Raw genomic sequence first — 14799 nt, 5'->3', positions numbered from 1 at the left:
CACTTTCAGTGATCAGCTTGTCTGTAGCCTCAGGATCCATGCCAGTCATCTGGAACTCCCTACCACTACACTTTCGCAACACTGAAAACCACCTAAAATTCAGAAAGGCCCTAGAATCCTGGCTTTTCCCACTATCCCCCTGAACCTGTGTTCCTCGAAACTACACTGTCGAACCAAACCTCCCCTTACACCAATTACAACACAGTGGTCAGCAGCTTTCACAGCAGCTCACCTAGAGACACTATCGCCCCATGCACAACAACATTCCTACCTGACAAATACACCAGTGAATCCAGCAGCCTTCGCTATGACACACCGCAATAAACGCACCCGCGCTCACTGCCCCTTCAGACCCTCGCCCAAGAGAGACCAGAAATAATGAGACAAATGGACCAGGGAAGCCAGCAGCCCTCGCTGAAGCACACCGCAATAAACTCACCCATGCTCACTGTTTGCTCAGACCCTCACACTAGAGAGTCCATGAATAACGAGAAGACGCCATCCGTACTGGGCAAAGATCTCTCCAGCCAAACAACTCCGAAGACTACGGTACATATAACTTTGAAGACTATGGTATACCTTGCACCACATCTCTGGACACAAGCCGGAGGCACGGCCAAGCATCCATGCGCTGTAGAATGCAGCTACGGCCATGCTTTTCCGGTCTAGCAGCACATAGAGCCGTCCACACTGAAAAACCTGACGTACCACAACAGCTCTGCCACTAGCATACAGTGACCACCAACGAAAAGAAATATGGTATAGCTGGGCACACATCGACTCTCTCAACAATAGCATTCTATCGCAAACCACCAACAGCACCCACCCACGTGCCTGACCTCTTTTTGGGCTGCTTAGTCGAGCCTAGCCAGCCACCCAAGTCCTGGACAGGCAAAAATGCACCCATGCATCTCCTGATCTAAACTTTTTCGAATTTTCTAGCACATTGACTACGGTCACTGAGGGCGTTCCAACTGAATAAACGCATTGAGGCCATACAAATGGGAGAGAGCGCTATATATAACCAAATAATTTATGCAGGAACACAACAAATCGGCACCCGTACACCAGTCAAACAGCCTGCCAGTTGCAACTGGTTCCAGGCAGGCACAGCAGAAGACACAGAACAACAATTTCGGAGTCCTCCCCTGTTGCCTGTCCTCACAGACACATTTGGCAGACGTTCCCATGGAAAGCTGGCGAAGACAAGTAAGGCCTTCCCCACCCTGCACGGCAGAAGGACGACAAAGCACAAGCCATCTGGAATTAGCGAAAAAAGACCACTGTCACCATTTTGGGTCCATGTGTACTTCGTGGCTGTGAGTACGGTACAATGTTCATTCATCGCCAGGGAATTTCTCGCATAGTTTTCTGCCACCGATTCTTGGCCCAAAAAAGATATTGAAAAATATGGGATTGGGGGGGGGTGGGTGCGTAAAGGGACAGAAGGGGGGCAGGGGAATAGGCAGTAAATAACTGGAAAAGGAATTTCGGGGGAATCCCCTCAAAACAAATTGAATGGGTTTTCTTTTATCAGCCAAAAATCGCCAGCAGAAAACAGCAGAAAAAAAAACCTGGTGATTGAATTACTTAGAACTGCGAGTACTTCCTGCCAGTAAAAATTGGATAAAGTAGATAGGATAAAACCACTGCCACCAGCCATTCAGATTAGCTTGTCACTGTAACCAAAAAATTACAGGAGCAATGAGAGGATTCAGTGCAACCTCTCAGCATTCCACATATGGTGGGGTGTGCTGATCTCACAATATAAAGATAGGAAGGATACAAATATCCTATACTTCGAGGAAAGAATGACTCCAAGAAAAAGATATAGACAGAAATGCAAAAGGATCCCAAAGATGGGGTAAAAGAATAAGTGTGGAAATGGGTTCCCACTCACTCTGGAGAACTGACAAACAATCCAGTAGTCCAGCAAAAAAGTGCTGGTCGGGCTCCCAGATAGGAGAGTGTGCATGAAAATGGAAATCTACCCAACACTGAATAGATATTATATGAAATGTTATTAATATCGTGTTCGTACACAAGTGTTTCAGAGCGCGACCATGCAAAAGGGAGGGTGAACAAAAAAAACAGCAATCTTATTAGGCCCAGTGACATTAATAAAGCGCAAGTAAAGGGAAAAGGGGTAAGTGCATGAAAGGGGGGAGAAGTGGAAAGTGTGGAACAGGAGAGAACAGAATAAATATTAAATTGAATAAAGGCGATAAACCATGGTAGTGCAACCAGCAAGTGGCAGGTGATGGTTTAGTCAGATAGGGTATATATCTGATAAGTGCAGATGAAAAGTGGGAGACTGATTGTATGGGTACAGATACAGAGCCCCAGTGCAAGGGGTGGCCCGGAGGCAGTGCAGGAGGGTGGCAGGGTGAGCAGGTACATGGGCCCGAATGACAGAGGGTGGCCAGGTGCACGATGCCAAGAGAGAAAACTGATCAACAGGGGAGAAGGGGGGCAAAGGCAGAGGCAAAGAGGAAGGTCTTGAAGTGCTTCCAGAACTGGAGATGGTTCTCCTCAAGTTTCAAGGTGGCTGGGAAGCTGTTCTAAAGGGAGGCCCCAGCCAAAGACCGAGATCTCCCCCAGCTTGTTTCTTTGCAAAACGACTAACCTTGAGGAGTTGGAAGTAGAGGAGTGAAGGGCTCGAGAGGGGAGGTATTTACAGGGGGATAGTTGGAGGTATTTTGGACCCAGGCCCCAGGCCCCAGAAAGCCTTGTGGGCAATGCAGAGGGTTTAAAATGTAATCCTTGCATCCACTGGGAGCCAATGATACGATCCCAGGGCTTGAGGCCAAGGACAAGTCTCAATGTCCTTTTCTGTGTTGGTTGTAAAGGGCGAAGAGTGGTAGATTTAGAAAGTCTTTTACAGTAATCCAACCTAGAGAGAACCAGAGCTTGGGAGACTGTGAGCCTTTGAGGGAAGGAGAGGAAATGCAGAGTACCTCTAAGGAGGTGCTATAAAATGTTGACTTTTTGGAGATGGCAGAAATGTGTGCGGAAGAAGGAAAGTATAGTCAAAGAGAACCCTGAGGTTCTTGGCCTCGCAGGTGGGGGTGGAAGGAGGGCCAAGGAGGGCCGGCCAGAGTGAGAGGAAAGGATGGAGAAGGTGTACCAATGAGGAGGATCTCGGTCTTGTTGGCATTTAGACAAAGATCGTTGGCGGCACACCAATTCTGAATGGCAATTAGCCAATCCGAGATGAGGGAAGGAACATGACCTCCTTCCCTCCTCCCCTTAAGGCATCAACCACTAATCTAAATTTGGAAGAACTCGAACTCTACTGTGATCTTTTCAACGCCTGTTTTCACAAAAGTAAATACTAAGAAGGCCCATACTTGGCAGGAGAGTAAACCAAGTTGGTTGCAACCAATATTGCAAGTCTGTGACTCGCACCCATATTAGAAACCAGAAGTAAAGTGAACTTAATTTGTTACTTCTCATAAAGTCAACTTCTGGGATTGTGAAGTGAACAAGCCAAGAGCCAGGGGAATGGAGAAGTTCCCAAAAATTGGAACACCTCATGCTTGAAAGAGGACATTTCTTTTGATTAATATCACCGACATTTAGCACTTTTCATTTGGAGTTTCATCTGCACCTTTTTGAGAACAAAGTATCCTTGCACTTTGAATTTGTTTGTTTTGGCGTCCAAAGTAGGGTTTTGGGACTTGACAGTGACTGACGTTTTATGTTGACATACTGACAGTTTCACTAGTTTTCCTTTGAGGCAGGGAAACCCCTCTTAGTACTCGTGGACAGGGAGGCATTTTTCCAAACCCTCAATTTACTTTAATGCACGTTTATAACCACCATGTCACCACTGTGTTGGTCCTTTCCTTCTGCACCCGTACATTACCTTGATGTTAATTTAGACGGAACAGACAGTAGGGTCTTCAAGCAAATATAGCATCCCTGTAAGCATCAATAGCCACGTTATTGAAGAGCCTTGCAAGTACTGCAAATATCAATTAAGCTTCCCTCAGATATTGCTCAAATCGCCTCTTGAATAAGAAGACCCTCTCTGTTTTAGTATACTACTACTGTCTGGTACAATTGTAATTCCTTGGGTATTTTAATCTTCAGCATGTCTCTGGGTTTAACTGTTTTTTGGTTGTTTCTATATCTGTTTATTATATTTACTGGTTTGTTCTTTCCAGTTTAACTCAAGAAGAGCAACTTAAAGCACGCCATGATGCTGGAGCAATGGTCTCTCCCATGAACTTAAATGCTGGTGATAGCAAAGAGGTGGATATCTTACAGATGCTAACCAAGGCCAAAGATGAATACACTAAGGTGAGTTGCTATTGAGGGGTCGGAATTAAGATTACAAATGTAGGAGCTAAAAGCGGCTCCTTTGACCAGGAGCTACCAGTGGGGAATGAGGAGCTAGTTCAGAGCGTTTCTGCAAATGTTGCTTCCTTATAAGATACACACATAATATTTTGACTATTATTTATGACCCCTTAAGCTTTAAATGTTGTGTAGATGTGTACTAATGTGCATTTATAAATTGTCAAAAACAGTTAAATTCACATAGATGTGTTTGTTCAGCAACAGTTGGCATGAGGTGCCAAAAGTAGCTGCTGGTAGTTGTTGGTATCAAGTTAACCAGGCTCTTGTACGCTACAAGCAGGCGCTAAACTCCCAGCGCCCCTCAATTTCAAACCTTTCTATTCCTGTAACAATCTCGTGTCCCCTGACGGATGAGTCTACCATCGATCTTGACTGAAAATATTCTTTCTAGTGCAAAGCCACGAAAGTATGGCACTGTTAGCGTGTGCTGTTAAAGATAGACGTTGCTGCATTGAATAAAAGGTTGGGAGTAGCATGCACGTTAACCTACATGGTGTTATTTTTGTGCCTTTTAAACCCCACTCTCTGAGATAGCTGCCGAGTTTTCAGACTTGCTGTCGTCGTCAAGAAGCATAGTTGCCGTTCATCCAATTCATTGGTCGGTGGTACAGGACGGATGGACACACCACTGTAGAAACTAAATAAACCTAAGATATTAAAAATAAAATCCTAAATTAGGAAGCGTGAATGGGGACTGCAGGACTGTGTTTCACCTAACAGGACTGCCACTGACCCCATACTATCATAAAACGTTTTCCCATGCTGCACACCTTCCTTCTCTGTGTTTGTAGCATCGATTTCCTGCCTTTCCATTCTCTTCCCTTCACCATGTTCATGTTCCTTCCGCCAGTAGACCGCCAGCAGGAGGCACAGTACACTACTCCATGCACATGCCTGGGCACTCATTCCTAAGGTGGTGATTTGCAGCACCATAAATGCATAAAAACATGAATCACCAAAAGCAGGCCAGTGAGGAGTGAGATTAATATAGATTTATGAGCATAGCGAAACAAGTATTTAATAAGGAAAATGGATCTACACAATGTTTGCTAACATTACGTTAAAAAGGACTGAGTATTATAATGCTTATTAAGGATTTAGAATATTGGCACCTAGTAGTTTGCCACTTTACAGCGGTCAGGAGGGTAGCAAACCATGTTGACGGAACACAGAATTGTAGGTGAGCATCATTAAAAGCATGCTTCACCCTTCTCATGTGTACATAAGTGATATTGGGTAAGATTTGGGTGTGAGAACTTTGGCAAGAAAATAAGTTTTTTTATTCTGTTGAAACGGTTACTTATTCCTGACCTTATTTTGTGGCTAGTAGATAATAATCAAAATATATGGTTAAATAATGATGCTTCAATGATACTGTTCAGCTCTTAATAAATGCCAGTTTTCAATACTTCTCCTTTGCAGTGCCATATTCTATGTGACGTTGACATTGATCAGCGTATTTTGCTTTGAGTTAAGCTACTGACTGCTAGTTGGCAATTATTTTGTTAAGTCCTACATTGTTAGTTTGATATTGATTAATGACCTGCAGATTTATAGTAGTAGCATCCATTTTAAACATCCAGCAAAGCCTTACCTATACCACAAGCTGATTGACCCATCCGTTGCTTGCTGCTTCAGGAACTAACCTGACACCACTCCTCTGCTATAAAACAAACTTTAGGACTTAAATCTCCGTTTATGCAATGGCTACAGCAGGGTTCAAAATGTGCATTAGCTGTTGGCTATTGATGATTGACTCTTGGCGAGTAAGAAGTGGTGTGTGTATGTATAAAATTTAGTTGGCAAGTGACTATTTAGTTTGGGCTATTAGGTGTTGCGACACCTATAATTGCCTAAACTATTTTAATCACATAATGTGTACATAGGGAGAAGGGCTTGTGACAAGGGGCACAGATGAATGACATTTTGAGGTGGGACACTGTGTTTTGGTGTTTGATTATTGATCCCTCCCATTCCCTGCTCCTAGCCATGCTAATCCCTATAGCTGATCCCACTTATTCCTGCCCATCTCAGAATCTCTTTTAGCTCCGAGCTCTTCCATGGTCGCGGCCAACTTGGATGACTGTAAGGAAGCTCTTAGCTGAAACTATCAGCCATTTTTGAATAAGAAATATAACATGCATCTTCCAAATAAAATGATACATTTTCAGGCGATTACTTCATTTTTTCCATTTATATTTTCTGTTTATATATAGAGGGAATTTCAAATATATGTAAGATACGATTTCACAAGAACACTCATATTAACCCTATGTTTTACTTAAAAGATATTTCTTGTTTCTTTTCTTTTTACATGCATGCATCCTGATCCAAAACACACATTTTTTTCTCCCCACTGGCACGGCATGGAGAAGGGGTAGGCATTGATACGTCACTTGTCAATGGGACACCTATTGAAAGTACATGGTGTTTGCTCTTAAATAAACAGCAAATCAATTTGTATTTGTTAAATTCATTCAACATTTCAGATCCTTGGAAATCTATAGCTCTCTGGCGTCAAGTGACCGAGAACATGTATTACATTCACCACTCTTGGCAAAAATGGCACATTTCTGATCCTGCGACTCTCGTTCCTTTTACATGTTTGCCACAAGCAGAGCCGTTCTGCTTTAAACAAAGCATACATCCTGACATGCACAGTAAGGTATTTCGTACAGAAATCCGAATTCTTTCGATGCTGTCAGCTAATCTATTCTAATTTGATTAGCTAATGCAGCCTACAAGCGTTAAGATGTAATTTACATCCTTCAAATGGAGTGTCCTCCAACGTATTCCTCATCTTTGACATGTAGTGTCCAGAGCTCGGCTGGTTCTGAAATATTTCAGCAGAGGGCGCCCTGCAGCAATGGCGTCGGATCAATGTCCCTCGAAGGCCTCCGTCGAGGGTGATGCCATCGGATGTTATAAGTTGCACGCACAATGCCCATTGCCTCAGTTCTGTTTTTTGCGCAAAAGTGTTTGCTTCGTGTAACTCGGAGCGCTTCGTTCTTACTAGCGTTTGCTGTTGAAGTTCATCGGTGTGTCTTCGTCTTCTACTCCGACTCCTCCTTGGTGCGGATTCAAGAAATGCCGGCACTGTGGCTACAAGATGTCAATCACGGATCTGCATCGTGTCTGCCTGTGGTGCCTCGGCGAGGGCCATGACAGGGATACGTGCTCCAAGTGCCAGTTGATGACTGGAAAGGCCTTGCGGGAACAAAAGGGGAAGGTCAAGGTAGCCAAGGTGTCCATGCCCCATAAGTCCCGACCTGCTGGGCCTTCAACTGATGAGTTGAGAGTTGACTTTTCTCCAAGGAAGAAGGCTAAGCGTTCAAGATCCAGGAGTGGTTGCCTCCTCGCGTCTTCAGGCTGCACCCCCAAAAGGTTGAGTTGCCCGTCCAATAAATCGGTGCCAGCTGAGTGGTAAGCTTTCCGCGTGGAAAGATTTTTGAAAAAAAAGGCAAGTCCCCGCCTTCTGTTGAAGCCGGCAGGGAACGGTCTCGGCCGGAAACTTGCGCGCCTTTGAGCCAGGGTAAATGGCATGATCCTCATCGGGAGCCTTCGAGGCCTCGTCCGGACAAGGTATCTAAGGATTGATCGAGACATGAAGCAAGGTCACGGTCTTCATCTCCATCGAAGCTGTCGATACCTTCTACGTCAGCGCCTCGCCAGTCGATTGTGCCTGTCGGCTCTTCCAGCCCAGGCCAGGCCAGGCCCTCAATGTCTTCGGCGCTGCCAATTTTTCCGGCTCAGCCCCTGGTGACAGTGGAACCTCCTAAAAAGGCAGTGTCAAAGTTGACCACTTTGAGACCTCTGGCTGTTTAACCTGAGAAAAGGTTTACTCCTCTGCCAAAGATTTTTTTTTTTTAAGTCCAACTCAATTTTTGAGTAGGAGGAACATTCTGATGAGGGTGATGCTCCTTTTGGTCTCCAGTTTGGGACGCCTAATGTGCCAGACTGACTCATCTCGGTGGACAGTAGGGTGCAGGACTTTTGTGATACTTTGCATAATGCAAGTGGTATACCCTTTACAGAGCTGGAGTTCGGCAAACCCGACCCAGGGGAGCACGCCAACTCCTCTTACAGGCGACTTATGTCGAGAGTTGTGGAGTATTTTGGCTGCTCTAGACCTCCTGCTCATTATGATCAGAATGATCTCAGACATTTTGGATCAGGGTCCCCTATGGATCGGATATTGCCATTTCCTGTGGCACTGCAGAACAGAGTGGCCATGAATTGGGAAACCCTGGAGACTAATCTGGCGGTGAATAAGTCTGACCTGAAAATACCGCCCCTCCAGTAGCAGCCCTGGCTATCTGTCTTCTCACCCCACTCCTGAGAGTCTGGTGGGCCAGGTAGCCACGGCTACCTTGAAACAGGCTGCGTACCCTTCCATCCCTCCAGATAGGGACAATAAGCGCGGGGATGAATGGAAGGTATTTTCAGCTGGAAGTATGGCGTCGAAGTCGGCCAACTCCGCTTGTGCCTTGGCAAGATTTTCGTACACTCAGTGGGAATGCATCTCTATGGCTGCTGAGCATATTCCTGATGGGGAAGAAAGGGAGGGCTTCCTGGCTATTAAGGATGGCAAGGAACCATTGTGTGAATACCTACAGTCTGGGTTGGATGCTGCAGACAGTGTCAGCAAGTCCATGGCTACGAGCACTGTGATACGTAGGTTTGCCTGGTGGCGGAAGTCTGGTTTTGCACGGGATGTGCAGGCTAGACTTCTGAACATGCCCTTTGACGGGTCTCATCTGTTTGGCAGCAAGGCTGACGAGAGCATTGAGAAGCTGCACACCTCTAAAGCAGCCGCCAAGTCTTTGGACGCTGCTGTTTGGCAGCCTCAACCTTTTTGTCCTAACGGACAGTAATGGAGGGGTAGATCTTCTCGCTACTACTCATTTGGAAGGGCGAGAGGAATGGCCGGTCAGCAAGGCCAACGTAAGTATCCTCGTGGTGGACGAGGTAGAGGTGCCAAGCCCACTCAAGCAGCAGCCTCTTTGCCATCAGGCTCTGCTACTGCCGCTTCAAAACCGCTCTGATGCATTCTGTCACAGCTCACCTGTGGGGGGCAGGCGGTTTCAGCATCTAGAAGAATGGCGAGTCATTATTTTGGATGCTTGGGCTCTGGAAACAATAGCCTTCCTTTTCTACAGAAGCCTCATACCAATCCACCGGGAGTACTCTTTAAGGATTCCAGACCTGCTCCTTGTGCAGGAACGATTAACCCTGCTAGAGAAAGGCGCTACAGATCCAGTGCCTGTTGCGGAGAGGAACAAGGGATGGTACTCCCCTTACTTTTGATTCCCCAAAAATGGTAGAACAACCCGAAAGGGGCACCTCTCATGTTTCGGCAATCTGTGTACATCTTCGTCAGGCCCAAGGAAGATGGATGACCCTGTGAGAACAGACATGAGGAAGATGAAAAACATAAACCTTAATGCCACAGCTAAAAGCTATGATGGGCACTTAAAGTAAAACGGTCACAAATCAAAGAGTGACACATTTGGTAACAAAAAAAAGTTTGACTAACCTAGTCCAGTGATGAGGATAAGAAAACGCCAAGAATTGACAATCCCCAAGCATTATAAACCCAAATAAGATGCCCACAAGGTAGGCCACCAAAACCTCAATAGCCCCAAAGTTAGAACATAGGAGGGGCGGAGGGGAAGATAACAACCGAAGCCAAAGCTGTACAGGGCCGGGGGTCACAGAGCTAGGGTCAGGGACCAGAACCTGCTGTACCCAAGTCAGAACCACATGAATGGAGTCTAGTTATCAAGAGAATGTGTAATTCATCATAAGTAATCTGAGAGAATTGGAAAAAGAGACATTCATTTATGAACAGGAGGGTCACATGGGGTGCACTAGTACCCTCCAACATAGTCCCATCCCAGGAAAATGAAGGTAAAATTAACTTATTTGGAAAAGACACTCACTTTGGAAATGGAAGAGGATGTCTACATAGGCAGAGATCAAGCTGAAATAACGGCTTGCAGGAACTGAAAGCAAAAGCAAACACGTTTAGTCTTCCAGCACCATGAATGCGGGCAAGCTAGCGGGAAGCTAGATCCAATGACTACCCAAAAAGTGCCCGGCCTATTGGGCTGGGGAATAAATCTGTCCTGCCCACCTAAGTGAAGTGGGGGCTGAAATAATTGCCATGAACCGCGTGGGCGTAGCAAACGCCACAAAACGGGGACTCAGAGGGACCGAGTTTGTGTAAAGGTGGTTTCAGTTAGCGTTTCTGAATTTCATAGCGTCAACTATATACTACCAATAAATACCTTGAGTGGTACAGGCCTATATTAGAAGTTGGAGAAGTTGGAGCTCTGTATACCCAGGCGATGTTTTATAAAGTCCTACCACAGGTGGACTTTAGAAACGCTTCCTAAACGGTAAGCGACTGGGATGGATCGTTCCATCATACGTACTGAACCATGGGCTAGTCACTATGACTTATTCCAGTCTCTGATAAGAATACCTTGACCTTGTGTTGTCATCACTGGGTATCCATCCGCCGGTGTGCCTGTATCCCGAGCAGAGACTGACACGTCACCTGGACGGCTTTCTGATTACCTAGTTTCTGCCACCAATCATGGCTCCTTGCGGTCTTCATAGATCTTCTTCCTTATCATGGCTTTAGTGGTGGTTTGCTCGGCACAGTGGCACAATCAGAGCTTAGGAACCATCATAAAATGCGGTCTGTTTCGGCGATCCAGATCTTCTAATTGACATCTCTTTAACGATAATTGACTGGTCTGTTCACTTTATCATACCTTTTCATATCATCCTTTTTTAACCCATTCATATTCGACAACTTACCCATGAGACAATTGCTAAGCGCAGTCTTACTAAGATGTATGTCCCTGCTCTGCGATTAAGTTTTGCTTTACTTCGTAACGCATGAAAAGCAAAACGGGTGCAGTATTTCATTTGTTTAGTTTCCCTGATTAAAACTGTAGATTCTGTGACTCTTGCTCATCTTAAACTGAGATGCAAGACTAAATAAAGCCCAAGGTGATCTCACTTTTCTCGCCCCGCATTCTTGGGGAGAATAAACAGACTCGGGTGTCAAGAAAAAGTATACTGCAAATCTAGTTCTCTCACTGACTCTTCCATGCTGCCAGTGTGTAATGAAATCTTAAGTGTCTGAGGCAAACGTTACTATACACGTCCGAGGTCTGCCGGCCATAACACATGGAAACATTGCTTTAATAATTGTAACCATGAAGTCCTCTCCCATTTCTTAGTTCTTTGCACTCTTTTGAAAAATGTACCAAGATAAATTACTTTTGTGGAAAGAAAAATAGAATTTTAAGAATTAAAATAAAATTGAAAACCTGTAATATTGAAACCGCTCTTGTTTTTTTGCTGTTGATATCCCGCTTTGGGGCTCTTTTGACGCTACTGCTGTTCCATGGTGAGTTGCCTAGCATTTGGGTTCTGGACTGCCCTCATGGATGGGACCAGACTGATCTGCAAATGGAGATTTCTACTTTGTTAAAGGTACAATGGGCTGAAACATGGCTGTAGACCCTCCCGAGTGGGGGAAACCTCATACAGAACAGGATGTTTGAACCATGTTGATTCTCCGAGCGGCTATCCCATCCCATCCTTGGAAGTTTAAGTGTTTGTGCCATTAGCACTAGCAGGAAAATAAACTCATTTTAGTGTTGAAACATTGAAAGCAGGTGTGACCTGGTTTTTGATACGCAAGGGTGCGAGCTTTAGATGTCGTTTTAGTGTGTTCTTACCAGGCATCCCTTACAAGTTCTGCGGTAACGAAGCCATCTTTTTCCAGTCTCAAGGATGTTTTGTTTTCCCTTTCGTTCTAATGGATTTGTGCTACAAAGACAGGTAATACATGCTATAAATCTTGGGATATTGATGCATTTTGCTCACTGGTGTTTTCAGCTGTTTTTTTCATAGAATGTAATGGCCTCATCACCTCCAGGCTGCTGGCCGTTATTCACACTTTCTTTGACGAATGCGGATTCCCTTTTCTGGTAATCCCTTTCCATAAGAATGTGTAGCAGAGGAGGAATAAATAACCCGTTGGCGTTTTTAGCATTTCTTTTTCTAAAATGCATCCAATTACTTTTGATATGTGCCACAGAAGGTCAGATTTTGCCCTGTTCTGTCATGTATAAAAACCTCCGTTTCCATCCACATCCTTTCCTGAATGTTCAGATTTCCTAGGATGCCGGCTATCTTATCACAGGAGGTAATTAATTGGATAATTGCTTTCTCTTCTGTACTATGGCGTTGACTGCAGTTCCTTACTTTGGGGAATGTAGGCCTAATTATCAGCATTATTCATTTCACAAGCAGTATGGAATGTCCCAGAAATTCTGATGCCTTTTCTTCCTTTTTTTTGTAATGTCTGCTGGCTCGTCAATGATAGGTGGCATGGTGGTGCCCACACATTGAAAGGATGGTCACTGTACTGTCATGTAGCACTTATAGGGAACACTCTTTGTAAACGTTTCACCTGGTGCCTGCACTCTGCGGCTTTGCAGGTCCATATGAGTCTTTGACATGTGCCCTTTTTTCTCTAGGGTTTGGGGTGACCTAGGGGTCCAGATACTATCACCAAATGCAGCAAGCGGTGACGAGGAGCAGCAGCAAGCGGTGGTGACGAGGAGCAGCAGCAAGCGGTGGTGACGAGGAGCAGCAGCAAGTGGTGGTGACGAGGAGCAGCAGCAGCAGCAAGTGGTGGTGACGAGGAGCAGCAGCAGCAGCAAGTGGTGGTGACGAGGAGCAGCAGCAGCAGCAGCAGCAAGTGGTGGTGACGAGGAGCAGCAGCAGCAGCAGCAAGTGGTGGTGACGAGGAGCAGCAGCAGCAGCAAGTGGTGGTGACGAGGAGCAGCAGCAGCAGCAAGTGGTGGTGACGAGGAGCAGCAGCAGCAGCAAGTGGTGGTGACGAGGAGCAGCAGCAGCAGGTGGTGGTGGTGGTGGTGGTGATGAGGAGCAGCAGCAGCAGCAGGTGGTGGTGGCGACGACTAGGAGCAGCAGCAGCAAGTGGTGGTGATGAGCAGCAGCAGCAAGTGGTGGTGATGAGGAGCAGCAGCAAGTGGTGGTGGTGATGAGGAGCAGCAGCAAGTGGTGGTGGTGACGATGAGCAGCAGCAAGTGGTGGTGGTGAGGAGGAGCAGCAGCAAGTGGTGGTGGTGGTGAGGAGGAGGAGCAGCAGCAAGTGGTGGTGATGAGCAGCAGCAAGTGGTGGTGGTGACGATGAGCAGCAGCAAGTGGTGGTGGTGACGATGAGCAGCAGCAAGTGGTGGTGGTGGTGACGACTAGCAGCAGCAGCAAGTGGTGGTGACGACTAGCAGCAGCAGCAAGTGGTGGTGACGACTAGCAGCAGCAGCAAGTGGTGGTGGTGAGGAGGAGCAGCAGCAGGTGGTGGTGGCGACGACTAGGAGCAGCAGCAGCAAGTGGTGGTGATGAGCAGCAGCAGCAAGTGGTGGTGGTGAGCAGCAGCAGCAAGTGGTGGTGGTGAGCAGCAGCAGCAAGTGGTGGTGGTGAGCAGCAGCAGCAAGTGGTGGTGGTGAGCAGCAGCAGCAGCAAGTGGTGGTGGTGAGGAGCAGCAAGTGGTGGTGAGGACGAGGAGCAGCAGCAGGTGGTGGTGGCGAGGAGGAGCAGCAAGTGGTGGCGAGGAGGAGCAGCAAGTGGTGGTGGTGGTGGTGACGACGGAGGAGGTGGACAAGAGGAGGGGAGGGCAAGAGGAGGAGGAGAGCAAGAAGTGGTGAGGGGGCCTGAGGTGGTGAAAAGAGAACAGCAAGGGGATAGTGGGAGAGAAGAATGTGAAGCCGGAACTGGAGGAGAAAGAAATGCTCGGAGTCAGCGATGGAGCTGAAAGGTGTCCCAAATACACACCATACATCTGGCAGACGGATAGATCCAGGAGGAGGTACAAGCGCGTGGTTATAAACAGAGGAGGATGATCAGCGTTTAGCGTTTAGAGGGAGGACAGATTAAGTAGGAAAGATCAGTAGAGCGGAAGGAATCCCGAGAAACGGGTGTCATAGGTTTGAGGAGGACAGTTGGGTGGTGGGGGTGGAGATTTAGGAGTTGACCTGGGAACCCCTCAATGTCCCTCCCTTTGAGATCCTGGCTAACCTGCGAAAGACCAGGCAGAGACCTCCGCCAATACACACTTTGTCACATGTTTAGACTGCATCAGTGTGCCACCCCTACAAACAAAATCTGAGAGCCAATGAAGACCATGACAACAGTGTAGAAAGCACTCAAACACCCTTGACTGGGTGACTATCCCCCACACCCTGGATTGCTGGGCAGGGTGACTGACTTTGACTGTTTCCAGAAACTGACGTTTTGTTTCATTTCAACGCAAGGAGAATTTACCCTAATTTGTCATTTATTTTAACCTAACGAGTAGTCATCCTGTATTTTTTTATTAGCGTTGAAC

General features: G+C 46.4%; 1 protein-coding gene across 1 annotated transcript in view; it reads left to right on the top strand.

Moving 5' to 3' along the window:
• DCP1B (decapping mRNA 1B) overlaps positions 1 to 14799 on the top strand; it is a 344394-nt gene that overhangs the window by 193480 nt on the left and 136115 nt on the right. Inside the window, exon 5 of the mRNA XM_069628640.1 lies at positions 4170 to 4305. Coding sequence (XP_069484741.1) covers positions 4170 to 4305 — 136 coding nt within the window. The remainder of the gene's footprint in view (positions 1 to 4169; positions 4306 to 14799) is intronic.

The sequence above is a fragment of the Ambystoma mexicanum genome, chromosome 12 (genome assembly GCF_040938575.1).
Source record: "Ambystoma mexicanum isolate Mex_15411 chromosome 12, UKY_AmexF1_1, whole genome shotgun sequence".
In the NCBI taxonomy this organism is placed as follows: Eukaryota; Metazoa; Chordata; class Amphibia; order Caudata; family Ambystomatidae; genus Ambystoma; species Ambystoma mexicanum.
Note: the sequence above shows the minus strand (reverse complement) of the source record. Positions and strands in the feature narration are given on the sequence as shown.